Raw genomic sequence first — 25,574 nt, forward strand, 5'->3', positions numbered from 1 at the left:
TTGTTTGAAATTATTATTCCATTTTTTTGCACATATATTAAGTAATAAATATCAGACTCATCAGAGTACACATTCCCCAGCTCTGAAATATTATTTAATGTGTTTTGTGTAAATAGGTCATAAAATTTAACCTATAAACCAACTAAACTTTTTTCTTTTTCTTTTCTTTTTTCTCTGAAGACAAAGACAGGGATTTGTTTGCTGCAGGATGGTAATCAGGAGCCTTTCAAAGTCCGGCTGCACCTAGCCAAAGATATTCTGATCATCCAGGAGCAGGATGTGATTTGTGTGTCTGGTGAGCCTTTCTATTCTGGTGTAAGTAGCTCTTCCTTTTGTTAAGTTTTCAATTTTTTCTTTTGTTAAAAAATATTTATTTATACAAAACTCTATGTGTATTCTTCTTGTACATTCAGAGCCTAGTCAATTGTCTTATATGCAATTGTTGTTCATAAGGCTAGATAAACCATGCCCCTGTCTGAGGAGCTTGCTGGATCCACAAACACACCATCTGCAGCTCGGTGACTATGGGTTCCTGGTTGTCATCATAAGGACTTTCAGTTTTCATATGAGTGACTTGCACTTGCATTTTCTGATCATGGAGCGTATATCCTACTTTCTCACTCAAGGACTAATTGAGAACCGTGCAAGACTGTATCCCATGCATTTGTTTTATCTTGAACCACTTTGAATTGTTGGAGGTGACGCTAAGGTAGAGCCCTTCTCCTAGAATCAGTGAGGCAGGAGGTTTAGGTAGCAGTCATTGAGCTAATGGTGAATGCTTGACCCTCAGATTTTACCTGAAGGATTCTGTGAACCTCCATGATAGAATTATGCCTAAGGGTTAGGCAGTTCTCTCCATTTCTCTACCTTATTGATGTATCAAGCTGCGCCTCAGAAAGAGTCATAAATTACTACACAAAATAGATAGGTGTATTTTCTAGCAAAGAGGTACAACTGTGAAAGACATCCTTAGGTGAGATTAGATTTTATTTATTAAAAAGATTTCATCAAAAAACAGGACAACTTCTAGAGTTTATCATTCATTGTGTAACATCATTGAAGACATTATTTTAACAGTGTTGTCATATGTGATCTCAGAAGAAAATTATAGAAAGTATCAAATACTCTGCTCCCTGATTTCCCCAGACATCTGCAACTATTTAGCATGAAGATTTAATTTGTACCTTACTAACAGACTTACCTTCAAGTGTTTTGCTGGTAGTGAATAATGCTGAATTGGAGTTTTCACATCACTTCTTACTCACACCCGATGGGAGTCACACAAGGTCCTAAATCAATAGGCCTTTGCTAACTAAAGATAATGGACATTTTGCAGACTGTTAACTATTCTTTTGTCACAGACCATTTAAATCATCCTGAATCATGGACTTGGATGTCAAGGCTGATTAAACTGTTCCCATGGGGATGCCCTTTCCTCCTCTTGGTTAATAACAGAAGAGTGGTCGATTTTTTTCTTTCTTCTTCTTCTTCTTTTTTTTTTTATGAGAAGAGGTATATTCACATAACTCTGTGGAATAAATAAATCACACAGTTCCTGGATCAGTTAAATGCAATGGGTAAAACTCAGTATTTTCACTGAAATAATGTATTGATTTTAATTTTGTAGTCAAGAAGCTAATACACATAGACCTGTTCTCCTTTTTGAAGATAAATTGTGCATATAAATAAAGCTTAGAATTCTGGGAAGAAGTCAAATACAATTAAGGGGAAACTTTTAATCCTAATGTCAACAAATATAAAAAAAGTGATGAAATTCAGCACCTATTTATAAGAAGGACTTTCAGGAAAATATGAATAATGTTTATCAGCTAATGGTCATGTAATGTACATTTTTCACTAACTTTATAGTTAACACAGAGTTTTATCTGCAAGGCTGAAACAAGCTGGGGATTGATGCTTGCCTGACTTCTACCCAATATGCTGTATGTTCTAGCTGGTACAGAAAGTAAGAAAATAGATATACAGAATAATAATTTTAAGGAAAGAGGTAAAATTGTGTTATTTGTTAATTTCATAATGTAAAACAGAGAAATTCCAAAGAAATCTACAAAAAGTAGAATAACAAAAATTTGGCAAGGTTGTTAGAAATAATGACAATAATTCAAGTTAATTGTGCATCTATAGCTTGTAACAAGCAATGGAAAAAATAAAAAATGCAATTTATGGCATGTCAAATTATAATATATTTGGGAATAAATTTAACCACAGATGTATGTGGGGTGTACCCTGAAACTACAAAACCATAATGAAGAAACTTAAATGAAACGAGGAAGTAAATGGATAAATGTACCATGATCATGAATTGGAGACTAAATATTGACAAGCATACCTTCCTAAATATCCAAAACTAGATAAAAACGCCAACATATTTTTGTAACTCTACATGTTGATTATAAAATTTTCATAGAAATACTAGACTTTTAATAGCCAAAATTATCTTGGATAAGGAGAAAAATGGTGGACTACTTAGATATCCTGATCTCAGAACTTACTGTAAGATTTTAAAAATAAGCACAATGTGATATTGTCATAAATACAGGCACATGAATTTGTGGAACATTATGTATAGTTCAGAAATAGAACCACATGTATCTGATCAGTTGAATTTTTAAAATGTTATGATAAATACACATAATAAAAAATACACACAATATAAAATTTATCATTTTAGCAATTTTAAGATGTGCAGATTGGTGACAGAGTATATTTTCATTGTTGTCACAAGCACCACACTATCAATTTCCAAAATATTTGTCACCCCATACTGAAACTCTGTACCTACTAATTAGTTGCTTTATTACTAGTAATCTCTGTAATAGTTTTTGTCCCTCCATCTATTGATATTCTAGGTAATTCATATAAGCAAAATCATGCAATATTTGACCCTCTGCATCTTTCTTATCTCACTTAGAATAATGTTTTTAACATTCATATATCCCAAATAATTCATCATAATGTTTTCAATTTTATTTCCTTTTAAGACATCAATTTTTATTTTATTTATATACTGCTTTATGTTTATTCATTCAACAATGGTCTACTAGGTTGCTTTGACCTTTTGGATATTTCTTAAAATTCTGCACAGATATGCAAATAACTCTTTGAGTCCCAATACACACTTATTTTGTGTATATATCTAAAAGTGAATAGTTAGATAAAACAGTAGTTCTTTGTTTAATTTCTTCAGGAACCACCACGCTATTTTCCATAGTAACTGTACTCTTTTCTGTTCCAACAAGGAATACATAAGGCTTCTAATTTCTCCACATTCTACTCCAAACTGTCACTTTTTACTATATCTTTATTATTCTTATTCAAGTGTAATTTCAATTAAAATACCAATGTCATACCTCATAGAAATAGAAAGGAATCATGAAATTCATCTGGAAGAATAAGAGACCCAGAATAGCTAGAGCAATCCTTAGCAGGAAGAATGAAGCAAGTGGTATCACAATACCATACTTTCAACTACACTAAAGAGCAATAGCAACAAAAACAGCATGGTATTGGCACCAAAATAGACAGGTAGACCAATGGTACAGAATAGAGGACAGAGACAAACCCACATAAATACAGTTATCTCATACTAGACAAAGGTGCCAAAAACATACAATGGAGAAAAGATAGTTTCTTCAACAAATGGTAGTGGGAAAACTGGAAATCCATATGTAGCAAAATGAAACTAAATACCTATCTCTCATTCTGCACAAAATTCAATTCAAAATGAATCAAGGACCTAGGAACCCTGCACCATAGAAGAAAAAGTAGGTCCAAATCTTCATCACGTCAGCTTAGGACCAGACTTCCTTAACATGACTCACAAAGCATAAGAAATAAAAGCAGGAATCAATAATTGGGATAGATTCAAACTTAAAAGCTTCTCCTCAGAAAAGGAAACAATCAACAATGTGAAGAGAGGGCCTACAGAATGGGAGAAATCTTTTCCACACACATTCAGATAGAGTACTAATCTCCAGAATCTATAAAGATCTCAAAATCTTTACACCAAGAATACAAATAACCCAATCAACAAATGGGCTAAGGTAATGTGCAGACTTCACAGAATAAGATCTATAAGCAATCAACAGATATATGAAAAAATGTTCAACATCTCTAGTAATAAGAGAGATGAAAATAACCATTACCCTAAGATTCCATCTCACCCCAATTAGAATGGCGATTATCAAGAATACAAGCAACAACATGTGTTGGCGAGGATGTGGGGAAAAAGGTACACTCATACATTGCTGGTGGGGTTGTAAATTGGTGCAGTCACTCTGGAAAGCACTATGGATATTGCTTAGAAAACTTGGAATGGAACCACCATTTGACCCATCTATCCTACTTGGCTTATACCCAAAGGACTTAAAATCAGCATACTACAGTGATGCAGCTACAATGTTTATATCAGTTCAATTCACAATAGCTAGGTTGTGGAACCAACCTAGATGCCCTTCAATAGATGAATGGATAAAGAAACTGTGGTATATATACACAATGGAATACTATTCAGTCATAACAAGAATAAAATTATGGCATTTGCAGGTAAATGGATGGAGTTGGGAAATACCATGCTAAGTGAAATAAGTCAATCCCAAAAAAACATTTCTGATAAGTGGATGATGATATATAATGGGGGGTGGGAGTGAGACAAAAATGGAAGAAGGATGGATTGTATAGAGGAAAATGAGGGATGGGGAGAGATGGGGGAAGGAAAAATAATAGAATGAGACAAACATCATTACCCTATGTCCATATATGATTACACAAATGGTGTGTCTCTACTTTGTGTATAACCAAAGAAATGATAATTGTACTCCATTTATATACAATGAATCAAACTTTAAAAAAAAGAAATTTAAAATTAAAAAGTTTGTTGCATCCAACTTTGTTAATTTTCCAAATCATTTGAATATTTGGGATTCATCTGAAGTTCAGAGTAGATTTTTCTATAAATAGAGAAAATAAAATGCAATTTTGGTAGGAATTGTATGGAATCTGTACATCACTTTGAATATTACGAATGTTTAAAACATTTTTAACTTTCTGATCCATGAGTATGGGATATCTTTCACTTAGTTATGTGTTTGTAGTAGTGTTTTGCTGTTTTTAGTGTACAAGTCTTTCACTTTTTATTTACTCTTTTGGTCTGTTCGTTTATATTGTTAGAAAATTGTGTTCTTAAGTTTCTTTGTAGATTGTTCATTTTTAGAAATTTGATTTTTACATGGTAATTTTTTAATCATGATATTTTACTAAGTTTGTTAATTAGTTTTATTAGTTTTTTGCAGAATATTTAGGGTTTCCTATGTAAAAGATATTGTCATCTCTAAATAGAGATAAATTTATTTTCTCTCTTCCAATTTGAATGCCTTTTATTTCTTTTTCTAGCATAATTATTCTGGCTTGGTCTTTCAGTAATATGTTGAATAGAAACAGTTAATGTAGGCATTCTTACTTTATTACTGATCTCATTGTCTATGAAAATATTTATATTCATATTTCAGTCTTTTGGCTTTGAATATTATATTTTTCATTTATGGTCTTTATTATGGTAAGGTGTTTTCATTCTATTCTAGATCATTGAGCATTGACATGGTGTTGAATTTTATAATCAATGGGTGTTAAACTTCGTCAGATGCTTTTTCCCTATCAGAAGAGATATTCACGTGTGCCTTTTCTATTTCTACAACCATTCACTATTTCTTAACTGCAAGTGCTTCACAGATGTCCTACCATACAAATTCTACCCTCTGTGTCTTCACTGAGGGGAACCAACTTATAAAAGGGAATGGACACTGCATTCCTGGCTTGCCAAGTGTTTTCTGGGAGTACTCTGCATGTGATTTTTAAAATTTCAGATACCTCCACGTTGAAAAGCATTCCTCATTTGAATTTGACCATATGTATTCTTGTATTTCCACAATGCATTTTCAATATGCTCTTTCTATAGAGATGGCTTCACTTGTCATTAAATTGTAAGAGTTTGAGAGGACAGGGAATTAAGGCAGTGATAATCATTCAACTTCTTAGAGCAGAAAATCATATTAAACACAGTGACAAAATATATTCTTGATATTTTCTGTTCAAGTCAGTGGAAAAGTTAGGAGACAGTTCTAAGTATAAGGTAGATGGTAGGTTGGAGATGTCAGGAAATAATGCTAGTATATCATTTGGGAGCAATGTTAGGAAGCTCTAGCTGGAGAATGGGAAAATAAGGCAGGAATGGTCTGGAGGGCAATGATAAGACTGTCATTAGGAGTTCAATTGTTAGGGAGAAAATTAGGCTTCATCATGCTGAAACCGCCTAAAGAAATAGAAGGTCCCTCAATTTTCCTATTCTTCTACAATATGGAGGAAGTAGATATTTATGTTTCCAGATCCATTTCATGATCTGAAGGCTGCTTATAGATTTCTTATTACCTGAAACTTCTAGTATGCCCAACTCAGGCTAAGAGAAAGTCCCTAGACATTAAGACTCATGTGTGGCAGTGGGACATTACTGGGCTGTGAAGTGGTAGACTGGACAATATATCCACATCAGAACCAGAGACAGCAGTGTACTCCTGACATTGACCTAAAGATCATCGAAGATAAACACTGACATAGGAGCCTAGGCAAAAGGCTTTTAGAGGGCAATGCACAAAACTGAGAAACTGGAGGATTATAATCAGGCAAAATGTTAGTGTCTGTAGTTCAGTCATTACTAGAGACTGGTCAACCCCCAGGCATCCAGGCTGAGTAATCCTGTTGACTCATTGCTCTGAAATCCTTGACATCTGCTAGGACTGAGCACAGTTGCAGGAATTCAGATAGAAAATTCATGATAGATGTATGAACAAGGATTTATGGAAAGGGAGGAGAGGGTGAAGGGATCTCTGGGAAGAGAATATACCTCATGAACTGGGTTCTGAGTCTCAGAACTGGGTTCTGAGTCACAGAACTGGGTTCTGTGATGAGTGCAGGGAGCAGCACAGAAACACTGCAGCCTGATGAACTGTATTAGCAAATGATGTGGAACTGAACTCTGGGGACTCCATCAGAGTGAGTTCATAATGAAGGTGACTTAACATTAACCTGCCTCAGACAGGAGATGAACCCTGCTTGTCATTCCCTCCATGGGGCATCTGGGAGTTTGCTGTAGCTCGCAGAGACAGTACAAGGGGCATGCAGAGATGGGGTAGAGGATAGATAACCTAGAACATTTAACACATCTGACACTTTTATTGCAGATAATTATATGCAGAAAATTCTGTAAACTACTGATCATTGAGAAAAGCATGTAAACATTTTCATTTACCAGAGTTAGCCAGAGAGTTAAAACTGAGTGATCTCATGCATTTACTTTGACTTCTGTCAGCAAAGAAAGGTTCTGCTTTTACCTCCATGATTTTCATTAGTTGTTACAAAAAGATTCTGTGATTTTTTCAGAGATTATATGATTGATGTTTTAGCCTTGAGTCCACATCAGATAAAACCTGTACCATCTGTGATAATTAGAAAGCAGTAACAGAATGTAGACAGCAATGATTCAAAATCTTTAGGTACAAAGAGTACAGTGACTGATGATCAGAAAGATACATAGCAGTCAGATAGATATGTTAAAGCATCAGCTAAACATAAAAGAAGTCCATCATCTCCCCGATGCTCAGAAATCAAACATCCAGCTCCTATTGTCCTTGTGAACCATTTACTATGCTTAATCAGAGATGTCACTGACTGCCCTCATGTTATTATCCCCTTGGATTTGCTCTGAAAAAGGATTAAATTTAACCTTTGCCAGTTTTAAATATTAACAAGAATAGTCTTAGAAGGACAATAGAAGTAATATCAATTCAAGATTACTGAGTATTTCACCACAGTGATACCAGTTTTAAAGGTGTCGCTAATAAAAGATAAGAATATCTTGGAGATTAAATTACAAATATGGCAGAACTGCCAGGTACACAGCATCTGTATAGTTAATCCTCAGCAGCGTTCTCACTGGCATGGTTAGACTTACGAATCAACATGACAACTCCCTCCGGTTTTTCTTGTGGGAGAATACACATAATTAGTAATCCCACTAGTGAGAACACAATTTCCTGAAGGTAAATTTAGAAGAGCATACTGTCATTTAACCTGGGAGTCATGCTAGCTCCCCCATAGAATGATTTTTTTTCTTTTTTCCCACATCATAGAGCCATTCACTGGAGTTCATCCACAGATCAGAATTTGTGCATGCACACATGCATGACATACAAATGTCAACTAATCTAATGCCTGTATTATATATATATATATATATATATAATTTATGTATTTGCAAACTGTTAAAAAGTGCTCTTGTGACAATAATTGACTTTTAAAGTGTTTTGAGACTTAAAATATTTAATTGACAATAAAGGTCATAAATAAAATCATGCTGCTTAACATTAGGAACTATTCTAGGTAATGTTCTTGTGGGCACATCACACAAGAACAAGATTTGTTCTGTACTTCTTCACTGAGCTATATAATCTTATGGGACCTCTGTGTATACAATCTGGCACTGACTGAAACATTACATGGCACATGACTGTATTCAAGATGTACACTCTGATGATTGATGCATAATGCATTGTGTAATGACTTGTACCCAGTCTGTACATTAAATCTCAAGATCTTGTTCATTTTATAGCTGAAAAGTTCATCTGTACTTTTTGATTGGCCTTTTCCCATTTCCTCCATTTTCCAGTTCATGGAAACCACTCTTCTACTCTCTGTTTCTATGAAATCTTCATTTTTAGAATTCACATGTAAATGAGATCATGCAGAATGCTTGGCTTATTTCACTTATAATATTCCCTATGTCTATTAGTGCTGTCACAAATGGCAGAATTTCCTTCATTTATGCTGAATAATATTCTGTTGTGGATATATATATATATATATATATATATATATATATATATATATCACTTGTTTATCTATCTATGCATCCATTTGTAAACCCTTGGACTATATTCTATAAAATTTGATCAGTCCTAAATATAGAAATTTAATCTTGAACTAATCTTGAAACCTGGACTGTCTTTTCCTTTTATCATTATAGAGATTGCTAAGTTTACAAAACAATGCTGGAAAACTCTCTCACATACCTTAAGTGCTGTTTCATTGTTAAGAGTCAACAATCACCACTAGAAATGATGACATTCCTAGGTTCCCAGCTTCCTTCTAAGTAAATGAGAGTGATATTTTCTTTGTTTCTTTACATGTAAACCACATTATAGTCTAACTCATTGGTTAATTATAAAGATTAAATGGGTTAATGCATGTAAAACAAGCAAATAGTAGGAGTTCAACAAATATCTTTATTCACATGAAACACGATGGGTATGTATACACATGTTAATAACACAGAATAGAAAGGTCAACATCAGGGGCTGCTTTCAAAGGACGGGTAATTTAGGTACCATTTCTTAAATAGGTAAAATTGGTAGGATACATGAGGGTAGCAGACATACTATTCAGATGGGAAATCGTGTATGCAATTACCAAGTGATGAAAGTACATATGGTATTTAAGGATTGTGAGTTAAGGGACAAATTGGTTATATGATACAGTGGGTTAGGATGTCAGTAGGGAACAAAGTGGATTGGTGAACTGTGGTATAAATTGATTAAAGCAAGAATCTGAGAAGGAAGATGAGATTTCAGTGCACAGTAAGTTAAAAGTTGAATTGAGACATGTTCAGCTAGTGGTGCTCATAAGAACTCCATCAGGACAAACCTCAGAGAATGATAGATGGATATGGAACTCAAAATAAATGAGCAAACCAGTATTGGCTTCACAGACTTGGAGGTAATTGGAGTTTCCACTGAACCTGTTCACATTTTTCTCTCCAAGCCTATGATGGCATTTATTGCTCTTCTCTGTTGACATGTTTCCTTCCTCCAAAAGACCATGAGACTCTGGAGAGTGTGGTTGTGCATTAATCATTGCAGTAGCCTCTGCACTTACATAGCACGTACCTTTGAATAGCATGTGATGGAATTTATAGTGAGATGAAGGTTTTAAACTGGAAAGAGAGAAAGCTAATTGATTGAAGGGGTGAACTATAGAGGAACCAGTGTGTTCACAGTACTGTGATCTGGTCTCAGCCCATTCGTTTATGACTGATTTAGGGGTGTGGAACAGCCTGAAGCCAGATCAGACTAGTTTGAACAGTACAGGAAACATGAAGAAATGTTGATAGTAGCTCATCTAGATAAGGAGAATGATACAAAGGTGTACATATAGAGAAAACACAAAGAAACATAAAGAAGCTTTTATTTTTTCCATTTTTTTCTGTAGTATTTTCACCGTCACTGAGCATATAAGTTGACCAAGAAGCAACCAGTGGAAGAAGGCCTGTGAAGATAAATGGTACAATAGAACAAAGCTTCATTTAAGAATTAATTAAACTTAGGAATAATTACACAAAAATTACAGCTTCTTATTCTAGCAGGAGAGCACCCCTTCTCTGAGCAATGTATGGCAACAATAATCTGTAAAATTCATCTCAGGGTTTTAGGTGAAGCAGAATCAAATTTCAAGATGAAGAACACTAGGAACATAGGAAGTATATAAAGTAGTCATCCCTGAGTGTCTGCAAAGGAGTAGATTCCAGGACTCCCATGAATATCAAAATCTGCATATGCTAAAGTTCCTTATATTAAATGGCACAGTACAGACAGACCTGAAGTAATAAGCATTAAGCAGAAACCATTCTTCAAAATTTGAATTTACTAGAAACTGAATTTGGATCCTTCACTGATAAGCAAAATGCTGCTGGATGATCTGTCTTATTGCTGGGTAGCAGCAGTGAGCCATAGCTTCCATTAGTCAAGTAATTACCAGGGTCAATGACTGATACCCTACAATGTACTGTGCTGGTTAAACTATGCTATGTATATTAAGTGCAATACCCTGCAATGTACTGTGCTATTAAACCAGGTCATGTACATTAAGTGTACTTTCAAATTAATGGTGGGTTTGTCAGAATATAACTCCCATCAGACTCTAGGAGATTCTGTATTTGCATGTACCTACACTCATCTTCTCTTATGGTTTAGGTGTTCACCAAGAGCTCATGTGTGAGACAATGCAAGAGTATCCAGGGGTGAAACAATTAGATTATGAGAGCCATAACCTAATCAGTAGATTGGTCCACTTGAATTGTCAGTAACTCTAAGAAGATAGAGCATGGCTAGCTAGAGGCCTTCCTCTGGGGATTATATTTTGTTCCCAGTAAGTGGAGCTCTCTTCTTCCTGTCTAATGAGGTACCAGTCTGCTTTCCTCCTCCACATCCTTCTGATATGATGTTCAGTCTCACCCGGGAGCCATAACTATGGAGGCAAGCAGCCAATCGTGTGCTGAGCCTCTGAAATTGTGAGCCAAAACAAACCTTTCCTCCTATATTGTTCTCGTCAGTCGTTTGGTTACAGCCCTACAAAGTTGAATAAAACGTTCTTCTATATATTTGAATAATCTCTATTTTATTTATCATACCAAATGCACTGTAAGGGATATGTAAATTGTTAGAATTCATCATTGTTTAAAGAATAATGACAAAAAGAATATATATGTTCAGTAGAAATGTAACTTCTTTTCAGATATTTTCTATCCATGGTTGGTTGAATTTTTTGATGCAGAACCTGTAGATATGGAGAGCTAACTGTATATCAATTCGATTTCACATTGGGAAGAGTACTTATAGAGGATATTATTAATCAATTGCAGATGCATGAATATGCACTACACATTAGATTATGGTGGCAATCAAAATAATGTAGAGTGATGATGGGAAATAATAGCATTGGAAAAGCACTTTGTCTTAAAAGAAATAGACTGGACTGTTTAGGGGTCAAGTGTAATGATCTTTGTCTCAGAAATGGCTCAGTAAAAACAGTCCATTGATATTTGGACAGAGGGACAGAAAAAAATGAGTGTAGCAAATACAAGCATTTTGTTAATTTTAAATTAAGATTATAAGGTTGCACATTTAACCATTCTTATATTTTCCATTTTTTTCAAAATACAAACTGGAAAAATAACTATCTAGTATCATTTTAAAACCTATAAAGGTGGAGTTTGGAACTTTCAAAATTAAACTAATAATGACAGATCTTCAAGTCTACTCCCCAAAAAGCTTAGAATATTTTTTAAAATTATTTTTCCTCATTACACACCAGAAATTTTTTTGTCATGGGCTGGGCATCAATAAGAACTGAAGTTGTTTTTTTTAAATAGACAATCTTGGATTACATTTACTTATGAGTTATATTGCTTAGTTTTACAATTTTGTAGCTAAGTTGTACATACAAATCTACATTATATTTACACAAATGAATTTTCATACTATACAATTTGAGTATAAAAATCAAGAAGGATATAATCAACTATATCCCTACATTCCAGGTCCTCAGAAATCCCTCATTATTTATCTTGCTTCCACAAAGAGAAACTGGTTTTCATTTAAGTTTGTAGTTAATTACCTTTGTCTGTTCATTACATATAAATTACTTGTTTGTTCCCAAGCAATATACTCACTACCAACATGCATGTGTGTTTACTGTAAATAAACAGATAGAAATGTATAGATAGATAGGTAGATGAATATAGATAATAGTTGTTTTTTTAGTTGTTTTTTTTTTTCCCCCTTCACTTTACAAAAGTTTGAAAGTGTACTTTATTTTATTATGTTTTGATCACTCATTCCCCATGTTGAATTTTGGAATTTGGGAAAGTTGGCCATGTAGCTATTTTTTTTTTTTTTTTTTTTTTGCAGGAGCCATCTTCTCCTGCTGAGTTCTTTGGGGATTTAAGAATCCATGCTCCTCCTCTGTCCACCCCACCCTGCTCTGTGGTGATCTGCATTTTCACACTGATGCATCTATAATAAGGTTTTTTGCTGCTTGGGGGTCATATGACTTGAATGTCAGGGTTTAAGTATTTCTTCAATTTTAGGGAATTCTCAGCCATATACTAAAATCCTGCCTATCTTGCATTCTCTCTATTCCTTTCCTCAATGCCATTTTGTGGGTCAGCTTTGTTGATACTTCATTCTCTTATTTTTTTCTCAGAGGTTGCGCATGTTTTTCTCATTATGGAATACTAAAGGGAACTCCTTCAGGTCCCCTTCAGCTCTCTTTGGTTGAACTGAACCTATTATTTGAAGTGTTTAATGAATTTCTCCTTTTGATCATTATCTTTTACAGTTCTAGAAGTTCTAATCTATTTGTCTCATCACATTTTATTTCACTGTCATGTACTTGATATCTTTTCCTATCAGCCATATTAAACAATCCCATTTATTTGGTATATCTGGGTTCCAGGATCTGCCAGTTTTGTAGCTCTGTCATTTGTCCCTTTTTGTTTTTCTGCTACCTCACTCATTGGGTTCTATTTCCTCCTGTGATTTTTCATTGTGAGCTTATGTTTCTCAGCTCTCTCTGGGGAAATTCTTTGGCAATTTGACTCTCTAAATGTTTTATAAGGAAATTTGCATTTGTTTCTACCAGGTGCCTGGGGATGCGAGCAACCCAGATAGTCTTTACACTAAATTCTCCATTGAGGATTTCAGGAAACAAGTAGAATCAATTACATCCCCAAACCACCTGTGAGCCAATTTATGTTTACAAACTCTTGGGTAAACTGGTTTTTAAGTTTTTCATGCAGAGTTGAGTTTGAAATGAGCAATTTTTCTACAATAAGAATTTGATCAGAAGGACTAATTTTTCATATATACTGAATAAAGTATACATGTGTATGCAGGTAACTACAATGTAGCTCCTTACCTGGAGTGAGTCCTTTGAGTGGTGGCCCTGGGTGGGTCAACACAAGCTGCTTGGTATTGGAACACTACTTTCCTGTAGATTTTGTACTATGTCATCATTCCTGACAATGGAGACATTTTTCTTCTTATTATGCTAGCTACACATTTGACTTTATTCTTGTTTATTTATTTTATTCTTCATTTTATTGCATACTGTCTTAGAAAGTATATTTTATCTATTTTATTATTGAAAATAATATCAGACCCAAGGTTAATTTGGGGGTGTATGCTGGAGTATTTTGTTTGACTGTTTTCTTTGTTTTTCTGTTTGTTGGAAGGAAAAATGATCAATTCTGAAGTGAGGCAGGCCTGGTTTCTACTCTTAGCCCTCTACTTGCTAACTTTGTGACCCTATGTGAGTTAATTGCCTTCTCTGGTTCTTGTGAGTGAAAAACAGCCCCTATTTTATATAATTCACTGTGAAAAATTAAATGAGATTGTATTGCTTAGGTAATTCCTAAAGGGAAACAAAAAAGTTTCAACTCTTCTTTTCTGCTTTTTAAAAATAAATGTGTGTATCTTTAGGTTCCACAACCTCATCTAAGGTCATAAATATCTGCTGAGGAAACAAATGAATAAACTGATCTGGACATTTGTTCCTCATTCTATATCATTTTGCCTAAATATTTGAAGGATTATCCTGGATGTACAATTTGAGCTGGTTAAATAATCCTTCTGTATAAAACTAGAAAACAAAACTTCTTGCCTCTAAGTAATCTTCCATGACTGAATAAGTGCTTTCTGTATGCAAAGGAGATAGTTCATCACATATGAATGAAATATTTCTAAATATGATGGTGGTGTTATAAAACTTAGGGAAATTTTACATTGTATTTGTAGAATATCATTTTAATTGAATTCATTGTATTTAAATGATACTAAATAGGAATTGATAGGTTATAACATGTATTTTCTAAAAGTGATCAATTCACTCTACAAAGGGAAATGAAATAGAAATAGAGAATGTGAAAATAGGCTCAATGTAATATATGTAAATAAATTATGGAAACATGTAAATAGATCAATGAGTAAAACATTTGGTCAAAATTACTCATTTTTGTTAATCACGTTTATCTGATTTCTTTTCATGGAGCAACTTCATCATTTGTCTTGGACCAGAGATAGAAAATTTTAATTACAAAGCAGTACATTTTTTCCTTTCCAAGTTGGTATATAACAAAACTTAAACCATTTCTGTATTCAGTCCATGTGATAGTGCTTAATATTAACTGATAAGCATATTGCTTATAATGAGAGTAAAGTGCTAGCTGTCTTCAGTGCTTAAATAGTGAGGGACATAATATCATCAACTTTTCTTTGCAGATTAATATTTACACCTCTTTCTATGATGGTAATTTTTTTTAAATGTTTATTTATTTCAGATTGAACTGTGCCTCCACAACTGTGATACTCAAATATGTTTTATACTTCTTGCAGTGATTGTAATGGACATTGCTTTTGCCCTGCACATTGATTCAGTGGTAATCTGTAGTTTGTGAGGTAGTTTGCTCTCATACTGAATATTCTTGAAGTGTCATTGAGATGTGGTATATTGCTGTGCATGTGTGTGAGTGTGTTTGTGTGTGTGGAGGGGTTTATTGCTTCCTATGCTTCATCCCATTCTAAAATGCTGGCAATTCCATTACTTTTCTGTGGCCAATATGCAGTAAGTTTGGATTCACATAATCAACATGTTCAAGTTCTGGGTGAAAAAGAAAGATTCTGAGGGAGAGTTTCTTAGCATTCTTAAGGATATGAACTGTGATGTGTGGCTTAAGCAAAATGAATGACTTATTTAACTTCCTTTATGACTTTCGATACCATTACTAATATATGAATTTGAGGTTATCGAAGTTTGGTGGATTTCAAATGTTATGGTATCTTACATTTATTTATGCTTAGCACTATATAATTTATGGGATACCCTAGATGAATTATTTTATATCATATCAATATTTTTTAAGTGTGTATGTATCATTACCTTTATTGCATAAATAAAGAGTTTTAAACTCATTTGGTTCTTTTATCTTTAAGGATTTATTGATCTTTTGAGTGAGAACTGGTGCTTAAACTCTACAAACAAATTATACATTGAACTAAGGGAGAACGATAACTCTAACATCAATATTTGTGGGATGCAGGTAAAGTAGGATTCAGAGAGAAGTAATATTAGATGGATATATGAGAAAATAAAAAGAGACATCTCAAATAATCTAAAATTTCACCTGAAGGAATTAAAAAAAAGAACTTACAAAGTAAAAAGAATGATGAAAATAATGAATACAAATATAACTTGGTAAAATGAAAAGAGAAAAAAGGTAGATAAAATCAAGGGGGAAAATCCCATTTTTTTGGTAAAATGAAAAAAGTTGATGAGACTCTACTAAGAATGAAAAATAAAAAAGACTAGATCACTAATATTAGAAATAAAACAAAAGATATCACTATAGGCCATATAGACATCTAAAAGAAAATAAGAAAATACTATGAGCAGTGCTTCTTAGATAGGTTTAACAAATTGCTTAAAATAAACTAATTCCTCAGCACAAACTAATACAACTCACCCAGTGTAAAATCAGTTAGTTGATTTCCCCTATAACTGTTAAGGAAATTGAATTTGTAATGAAAGAACTTTGAAAAAAGAAAGAAAATTTCCAGACCCATGTGGCTTCAGTAGATGTCAATCCTGTAGATTCTTTTTCAGAAAATCGATGCAAAAGGAGCATATCATATTTCAGTTTTCAACTTTATATTATTCTAATACTAAAACCAGACAAAGATATGTGGATGCTAACACACAAAGTGAGGGAGGGGAAGAATAGAGGTTCAGTGGATTAGACAGAGGGAAAGGAAGGGAAGGGAGGAGGACAGAAATAGGAAAGAGGGTGGAATGAATCTAACATAACTTTCCTATTTACATGTGTGAATATACCACAGTGAATCTGTACATAATCTACAACTACAAGATTGGAATCCTAATTAGAATACGATATACTCCCTGTTTGTATAAGCATGTCAAAATACACTGTCATGTATAACTATAAAGAACAAATTTTTTAAAATAGTGAAAACTACAACCCAATACCAATAATAAATATAGGCAAAAAAAATTCTTAATGAAGTATTAGAAAACAGAATTCAGCAAGATATAAAAATAATTGTACACCATAAGTGTTTTTATTTTATTCCAAAGATATAAAGATGATTTTTATTTAAAATCAGTGAAATTAGTTCATAATGAAAAACTAAAAAACTTTCAGAAAACTAGTAATAAAAACTTCTACCTATTTTTATAGAGCCCTGATATTATCTGCAGCTTAAAAAGTACTTACTACTGAAGGATTGAATGTTTGTCCCCTAAATTCAGGCAAGGAGGTCTTTTCCCTCCCCTGCTATTCTACATGATTCTGGTGGTATTAGCCAGTGAAATTAACAAGTTATGGAAATAAAAAGGCATAAAGAGCTGAAGACAAAAATTTAAAATGTACAATGTAATTGTCTACTTTAACACACCTCCATATCTAACCATCTCTCTTCATTTCCACTGCTAATTTCCCTCCCCAAGCCACCATCACCTCTTACTTTGGTGAATAACATAACCTCCAAATTGATTCCTCCAATCTCAGCACTGCCACCTCCCACTGATTTCCAAAAGTCTCCTCTCCACATGGAGATCAAATTAGCCATTTTAAACCAAGATAATTATGTGTTCAAAATTCTGTCCCGGTGTTCTATGTCCCACAGAATACCTAAGAACTGGCTGTCAAGACATAGTTTTGCACTGGTTTTGCTCTTCCCTCTGTGACCTCACCTACCAATTTCTCCATCCTTATTGGGTTTGAGCAAGAGTGACTTTCTCAATTCCTGAGCATCGTAAGCAAATTTCACCTCAGGCCTTTGCACGTAATGGTACTATCGCCTTTAATACTGTTAATCCAACTGTACACAGAGATTCCTATTTCTCCTCACAATTCAGATTGTGCTCAAATGCTATTTCAAAACGCCTTCTTTTATCTCCATTTTTTTTGCTACCCAGTTCTTCTCTCTGTCATTACTTTTGTTTAGATAGTTTCTGCTATTATACTCTCCTACTAGACTGTGAACTCCTAGCAGGCACATATTTTTCCTTTCTACCTGTTTTGTTCCATTTTATCTACTCTAATAAAACAGCATGTAGAATATAGGAACCACTTTACAACTATCTAAAACAGTTAACATTTCAAAAGTGGAATGAATAAGCAATTGCTCATTTCTTCTGGCTTTGATTTCTGTATTTAAGCTCTATTAAATGTTATTCTTCAATTGTCTCTTCTCCAATTCTCCTTAACTCACTCAATTATTTTGTCCTTAACAAAACTATAGAATCTTTAATTTTAATTTTGAATTCACATTTATATTCTTTTCCCTCAAGTTCTTGCTAGAGGGTGTTGAAAACTATCCATCTGAGGACCAGAGCAGAAAAATACTTTCTCAAAGAAAGATAGGATAAATGTATACACACAGGCAATAATTCCAGCTAATTGAAGAAAGTGTCCTTCATAGAAATCTGTTAATTAAGACTCAGTACATCAACTGAAGCACCATAGTTTCAGAAAAATTTATACATAAAGTCTCAGAAAAGCATAAAGCAAATAGGACTTATGAAAAAACCTGCAAATTCCTTTATGGTTTAGTTGGGTGGAAAATTATATGTTGAATAAAATTTTCCACTTGGGAGGAAAAAAATCAAGAGATACAAAAAAAGCCTGTGGAAATAAAAACAAATGATGAAATGAGATTTTCAACATAGCAGTCAGAGAAAATTAAAATTGCAATGTCTAAAGAAGGGTTGGGGGAACCAACTTGAAATGAGTGGTGACAGGCAGTGACAGAGGACGGGAGAGCAGTGACTGAGATTGGGGGTCTCTGATGACTTCATTACATTGGCATGTCTGGTGCCTGGGAATGTGTCTGTGCAAGGTTACAGGATGCTTAGCTGTTGTGGCAATGTCCTGCATAAGGAGGCTCTGTGCAAGAGTCCTATCTGCTCTGACCTTGGGCTCAGGCACAGGACTCCTGAGAATAGAGGAATTCTTATGCTAGACAACCACAATGTTTACCAGCTCCTTTTCTCCTGTTCCTACCTGCTTTACAGTAACTTTTAACAATGGACTTTCTTGAGAGCTACACAAAGCTCCTAACATTGCACTTTGCAACTGTGGATTGCAATTACAGTAAAGCTACATAGATGTCCTAGTTTCTGTAACTTTCCTAAATACAAAGAATAATGCTTGCATAGTCTTTAACCTGATAATGAGACATATATAAATAAAGATTGCTGGTGTAACTCTTCAGATCTGCATCTCAATCACAAAGCAGAGCCCCACCTGATCCCAACTTAATTTTCACAATCTGTGTTTGTGAGTCTTTATTTTTGCTAATCCCCCTTCACCCTTCATCAGAACCAAGAGCTTGGCCAAGCTCATCTCAGCACACTTCATTTTTATGCCACACATAAATGATGAAGGAAAAATCACTAGTAAACAAAGGGAAGAAACGATTAAGAAACAGCAACTATGAAGCAAGGAAACAGAACCTAAACAGCAAAGATGTCATACAAATTCCCAGGAAAGGGAAGCATAAAAATTGCAGGGTGATAACTGAGTAACATGTTAAATCTCAGTTAATTCATATTGAAACAGGAGGATGCTTGAATTCAGGAGGGATATTGTCAGATCAAAAAGAAAATGAAAGATTGTGTAATCATATTAAAAATATTATTCAGTGTTTAATTTAAATGAGTCTTATTAGCTTTGCCAATGTAGGGAATGAATTTCATGATATGTATATAGAACATTAGGAAAATTTTAAAATGTATTTGTAAAACTATAGGAAATACTAAAGATTGTACGAGATGGAGATGTAATTACAGTCATTATTTCATGGGTGAATAATATTTCAAAGTAATAATTGTGTAAATATCAAATTTTAACTCACTAAAATTTTTTAATTATAAGCATCTTAGCTGTGACAGTTTTAAAAATATTTCTTTTTTTATGATATTAACAGTTTTGAGGAGTGTTGGTCAAGTATTTGTAGGACATCTCCCTGTTGAGTTGTTTTTCTGATTTTTTTTTTCAATATGAGAGAGAATATGTATTTGGGGCAGCAGGGTCATATAATTGCCAAAGTATTCACTTGTATTCAGAGTATATGAAAACAATATCCCGCAGAAACATAGGGTAGTTTTGTATATTTTGATAGTAGTTCTAGGTTAACTATGATCTGTGAGACTGTTGACACTGCCCTTGATCATCTGGCTCAGACAGTTTGTGAGGCTTCTCCTCTGTGAAGTCTTTCTTCTTGCCTTGCCCTACCCTATGTACACTGTGTTCTGGAGAGAAACCACTTTATACAGACCACATTTAAGGACTGGGAGTGACACCTCACCTCCTTAAGACAGAGTATCTGCAGAACTATTTGGAATTCTTCTGCCACAGGGGTTTCTATTTTCTGTCACTTATTTATCCAAACCATTCTGTACATCAATGAGAACTCACGGATATTTATACATGGAATTAAAATTGAACACAACTTTACTAATTATGTTTTTCAATTGCCAGTGGTTACTATTTCAGTTAGCTTCCGTGACCCTTTGACATTGACCTCTATTTTTTTTTTTTAAATCTCTTCCTCACACCTTGATCCCTAAAAAATGCTTCAGACTTATCTTGTACATTTCCTTTCCTAGTTCTAACATCAGCTGCTTTTCTGAGCTCTAATTCATTTGATTGTAAAGTTATATTAGAAACCAAGAACTCTGGTGTTTGTGAGCTGAGTATTACCTGTGATGTGCTTGCATCATATTACACAGCAAGACCACTCAGAGGAAGCACCAGAGCCAGCTATCAGGTGGAGGTAGAGGGGAACCTGTGGCCAAGAGCTTTTATTTTTATTTCCATGGGAAGGAATGGGATAGGCAAGGCAAATAGGATTAGCTAGTGTGAATTATTACTGTGTAACTCCATGGTATAGAGACTTTCTGTGGTTGCCTAATGCCTGTCCCTGAAGTGATTAGGGCAGATGATTAGCATCCTAGAATGTAAGCAAGGTGGTTGGGATGTGGATTTAATCAACTGTCAAGAAAGGGAATTGACCAGCCTCTAGCCATGACATCAAGAGGGTATTTAGTTTAATCACCAATGTTATGGGTATCAAATTTTTAGTATCACTCAGTTGAAACAGTATACACACATACACACATATGTGGGGATTTCAGCCATGTCCTGCGTGGGTTAATTGCTAGAAGATGGCATACTGGCAATAAATCAATTAATTAGCAATAAACTTATCTAATTAATAACACACAAGAGCCAATACTCTTTTCAAATGGGGGGGGGGGGTATTTGACGGATTGAGCCCTATCAGATCTGGCCTCTAACAACAAGGAGTAGCCCATGTCTCCTTTATTTATAGTCACACAGGTAAAGGAGCCCAGACCAGGAGGGACTTCTATTCATGAGGAACAGGATGGGGTGGAGTTAGGGAAGCCATTTGTTTAGGGAAGTAGCCTATCAATCAGAACCTAGGCCACTCCCACACAGGGCCACCTACTTCCTAGGCTATCTGGAACAGTCTATTATGGCTGCCAGTTCCTGGGTGTCAGGTCTCTGTATCCCATGGCTCAACCAAATCCGATTCTGCTAGATATGGATGGCTTTATATATATATATATATATATATATATATATATATATATATATATTCTCATACCTAAAATGTGTGTGTGTATGTATATATATATATGTATTTATATATGTATGTGTATATATGCATATACATGCATATCTTCTACCTATAATAACAATTTCAATAAAAAGGAATTTAATGATTAATATTATAATAATTCTCCTGTAAATCAGCATTATAACAAAGGTGAACATTTAGTAATTTCAGTAAATAAAATATTAATGATTTCAGAAATGCAAATACAATTTTGTTTTATTATTAATATTGATCTGTGATATGAATCTTTTTTGAAAATTATGGATACACTAGTAAAGGAAATAATAGTCACTAATATAAATATTCAAATATATTTTACCTCCTAATTTGAACAACATTCTAAGACAAAAAAATTTACTCAAAAGTTCTTTCTATAATATGCCACGAGGCCTTGTTGAGACAACATTTTCAAACATGATTGATTAGATAATCAAATTTATTGAGTTTTTGTTTCACACAACCTTTGGGATAGCTGTTTATCTGAATCAATTAGAAGTCCCCTGGCAGAGTTTTCAGTTAGGCAAACATTAGATTAAACTAAAAATAAATGATAGTACCATTACTATCTTAGTGTCAAAAATTAGAAAACAACTAGGTCTAACATTGCTCCCTTGTCTAGGTTTCAAACCAGAGAATTTGCTACTGATTGACCTTGGTTAGGTTATTTTTTCATCACTGTGACTCTGTTTACTTTATGGATGCTCAATTGCAAGAATAAAACTATAAAGACATTAGTATTTTTTTTTCTAATGGCAGGAAAAATAAAAATGAAATTACATAATTTCCAATTCTCTACAAAGCTGGACAGACAATTTTATGTTTGAAACAGTTCTGTCAATCACCTTTAAATCTGATGCAAAGGACCTGCTACAAACTATACTTTCCTGGAGTTTTTAAGAAATTTTGGTGCCATTTCTTTTTACTATAACTGTGGAAGAAAAGAAAGACAACAATAAGCCTACCAAGGAAAAGCTCAAAGGAAGTGATGCAAGATACATTAGAAGTACTCTAAATATGATCTCTAAGAGAACCTATATCTAAGTTTGAGGTCAGTCTTATTACTTTTCAAGACATTATCTCAAAATAAAAAATAAAAAGGACTGGTGTAAGCACATGAGTGCAAAAATGATGGAGGCAGGGAGCAGATCATCAAGTTTCTCTTTATTCAGCTGCAGGGTCAACTGAACAAACACCTGATGTGGTTCATTTTCAGAGGTAAAATAGCTCTGACCAGGAGGTTCTGGGTTTTATACACAGCTTTTACAGAGCCAGGCCATGGGTGGAGTTAGTTATTTTTGGTGGGCAGGGGGCAGGGCCAGGTCATGGGAGAATTTTGGTGGCAGGATCATTTAGGGTGGGGCAGGAAGACATGTAGGTAGCCATGTCCTTTATTCCAGACTCTAAAAGGGTTATAATGAATTGGGGGCATCAATATCACATCTGGCTGTTTTATGCTGAGAAGGGACAAAGTAGGGGAACCCCCTTTGAGAATTCTGGGAGAGGACACAGGGATTTCGGTGGTTGAAACTGAAGAGGGGTATATATGGAAAGAGCTTCGGGGTGACCACAGGCAATCTTTCCTCATCGTGGTTTCAGCAACTCTGTGAATGCAGGAGAATGGCTTTGAGATGTTCCTGGGAGCGGGTTTGGGCTAACTGGGTCACTGTACTAAGAAGCTGTTTCTAAATAAAATTAAATATACAGGGAAGAAAAGCAATTGTGACAAGGATGAATAACCAGGAGGACCACCAGGAATCAGGCGGTTCTTGCCTTCTTGTTTCAGGTCCAGTGTTGCTGATAAAGATATGTAGGAAACATGGAGAAGAAAGATACTTGGGTGTGGGTCTGTTCAATGACTGTCCCTTGAAGCTAGAAATGCCAATCTAGGTCTAGTGTTTGAGGAGGAGAAAAGTGAAGGGGGAGTCACTCTATTATCTGGGTAAGGATGAAAGGAGAATCTGCTGTAGCTTTTCCTTGAATTATAGCATAACCTGCAAGGTAAGGGGACTGTTTCTGGGAACTCCCATCTATGAACAAGTCAGGGGAGTCAGGTAATTGCTGATCTGTTGAGAAAATGAACTCATCAAAAAGTCCAGGATGTCAGGATGTCAGGACAAGAGTGAGATATTACAGGGGCAGAGGACATTTTTTTGTTGTTTTTGTTGGGAGAAGAGTTATAGGGTTTAATGAAGGTAGTTAGGGAATTCAGGAGTTATGGATGCAATAATTGGACTCTGGTTGGGGGAAGGGAGAGAAATGTATGATGACTGAGAAGATCTGGGAGAGAGTATGTTATAAGAGTGGTAATGGGCTGATATAGTGCAAATTTTCTGGCGTCAGGGAATAAGGAATGCTGTTGTCACTAAAACTTTGAGGCATTGGGGCCAGCCCTGATAAACTAAGTCTAATTGTTTAGATAGGAATGCAATGGGGTGGGGTATCCCCTGACTTCTGGTAAAGAATTCCCAAGGCTTGTCCATGTTCTGAGTGGAGTGACAGGAAAAAAGGGCTTATTAGGGATTGATAAACAAAGAGTTGAAGCTTTTAGGAGAGAATTCTGAAAGGTAGAAATGGTAGAGGAAAAGGAATGGGGAGATGGAAGGGAATTTGAAAAAGATTCCTTTTGGAGGTCTCATAGAGAGATTTGGCTATGAGGGAGAATTTTGGTATCCAGATACATTCCATCTCACCCCAATTAGAATGGCGATTATCAAGAATACGAGCAACAACAGGTGTTGGCGAGGATGTGGGGAGAAAGGTACACTCATACACTGCTGGTGGGGCTGCAAATTAGTGCAGCCACTATGGAAAGCAGTGTGGAGATTCCTTAGAAAACTTGGAATGGAACCACCATTTGACCTAGCTATCCCACTCCTTGGCCTATACCCAAAGGACTTAAAATCTGCATACTACAGAAATACAGCCACATCAATGTTCATAGCTGCTCAATTCACAATAGCCAGACTGTGGAACCAACCTAGATGCCCTTCAATTGATGAGTGGATAAAGAAACTGTGGTATATATATACTATGGAATATTACTCAGCCATAAAGAATGATAAAATTATGACATTTGCAGGCAAATGGATGAAATTGGAGAATATCATGCTAAGTGAGATAAGCCAATCTCAAAAAGCCAAAGGACGAATGATATCGCTAATAAGTGGAGGTTGACACATAATGGGGGGGAGGGAAGGGTTAGAGTTAGGGTTAGGGAGGGGGGCAAGTATGGAGGAAGGAACTACTGTATAGAGGGTAAAGAGGGGTGGGAGGGGTGGGGGGAAGGGAAAAAATAACAGAATGAATCAAACAACATTGCTCTATGTAAATTTATGATTACACAAATGGTATGCCTTTACGCCATGTACAAACAGAGAAACAACATGTATCCCATTTGTTTACAATAAAAAAAAAAATAAAAAAAATAAAAAAATAAAAAGGCCTAAGAGGAACAGCATGTCCCTTTTGGTGGATGTTAGGGGAATGTCCTTTAAAGCCTGGAGTCTCTCTGGGAGGATGGCATGGAAAGTGGGGGTTAAGAGGATACCTAAATATTATACCTGAGGGGAGCAGAGGTGGGCCTTTGATTGAGAAACCTCAGAAGGCCAGGGAGTTAAGGAGGGTGGTAGTGAGACATGTGGGATATCCTGGTGAAGGGCTATAGAGCAAGAGGTCATCTACATACTGTATAAGGTGACTAGGGGATAAATTTAGGCTAGCCAGGTTGCTTTGGAGAGTCTGGCTAAAGTAGTGGGTGCTACCTGGAAAGCCTGTGGAGAACAGTCCAGATGAATTGCTGTGAGTAGTTAGTGTCTGGGTCCATCCAGGTAAAGGCAAAAAGTGGACGAGAGGCAGGAGGAATAGTAAAGGTGTCTTTCAGGCCTATAGCTGAGAAATGTGTGGTAGAGGCTGGGATACGAGATAAAAGGGTGTAGGACTTAGGCACTATAA

General features: G+C 35.1%; 1 protein-coding gene across 6 annotated transcripts in view; it reads left to right on the plus strand.

The window, feature by feature from the left end:
• Positions 1 to 25,574, plus strand: part of SNTG1 (syntrophin gamma 1) — a gene marked incomplete at its 3' end in the record, with an annotated part of 879,325 nt that overhangs the window by 531,227 nt on the left and 322,524 nt on the right. For all 6 annotated transcript variants that reach the window (XM_079136674.1, XM_079136675.1, XM_079136673.1 and 3 more), the window contains one exon: positions 181 to 315. In XM_079136674.1, the coding sequence (XP_078992800.1) occupies positions 181 to 315 (135 nt within the window). The remainder of the gene's footprint in view (positions 1 to 180; positions 316 to 25,574) is intronic.

The sequence above is a fragment of the Sciurus vulgaris genome (genome assembly GCF_902686455.1).
Source record: "Sciurus vulgaris genome assembly, chromosome: 1".
Lineage (NCBI taxonomy): Eukaryota > Metazoa > Chordata > Mammalia > Rodentia > Sciuridae > Sciurus > Sciurus vulgaris.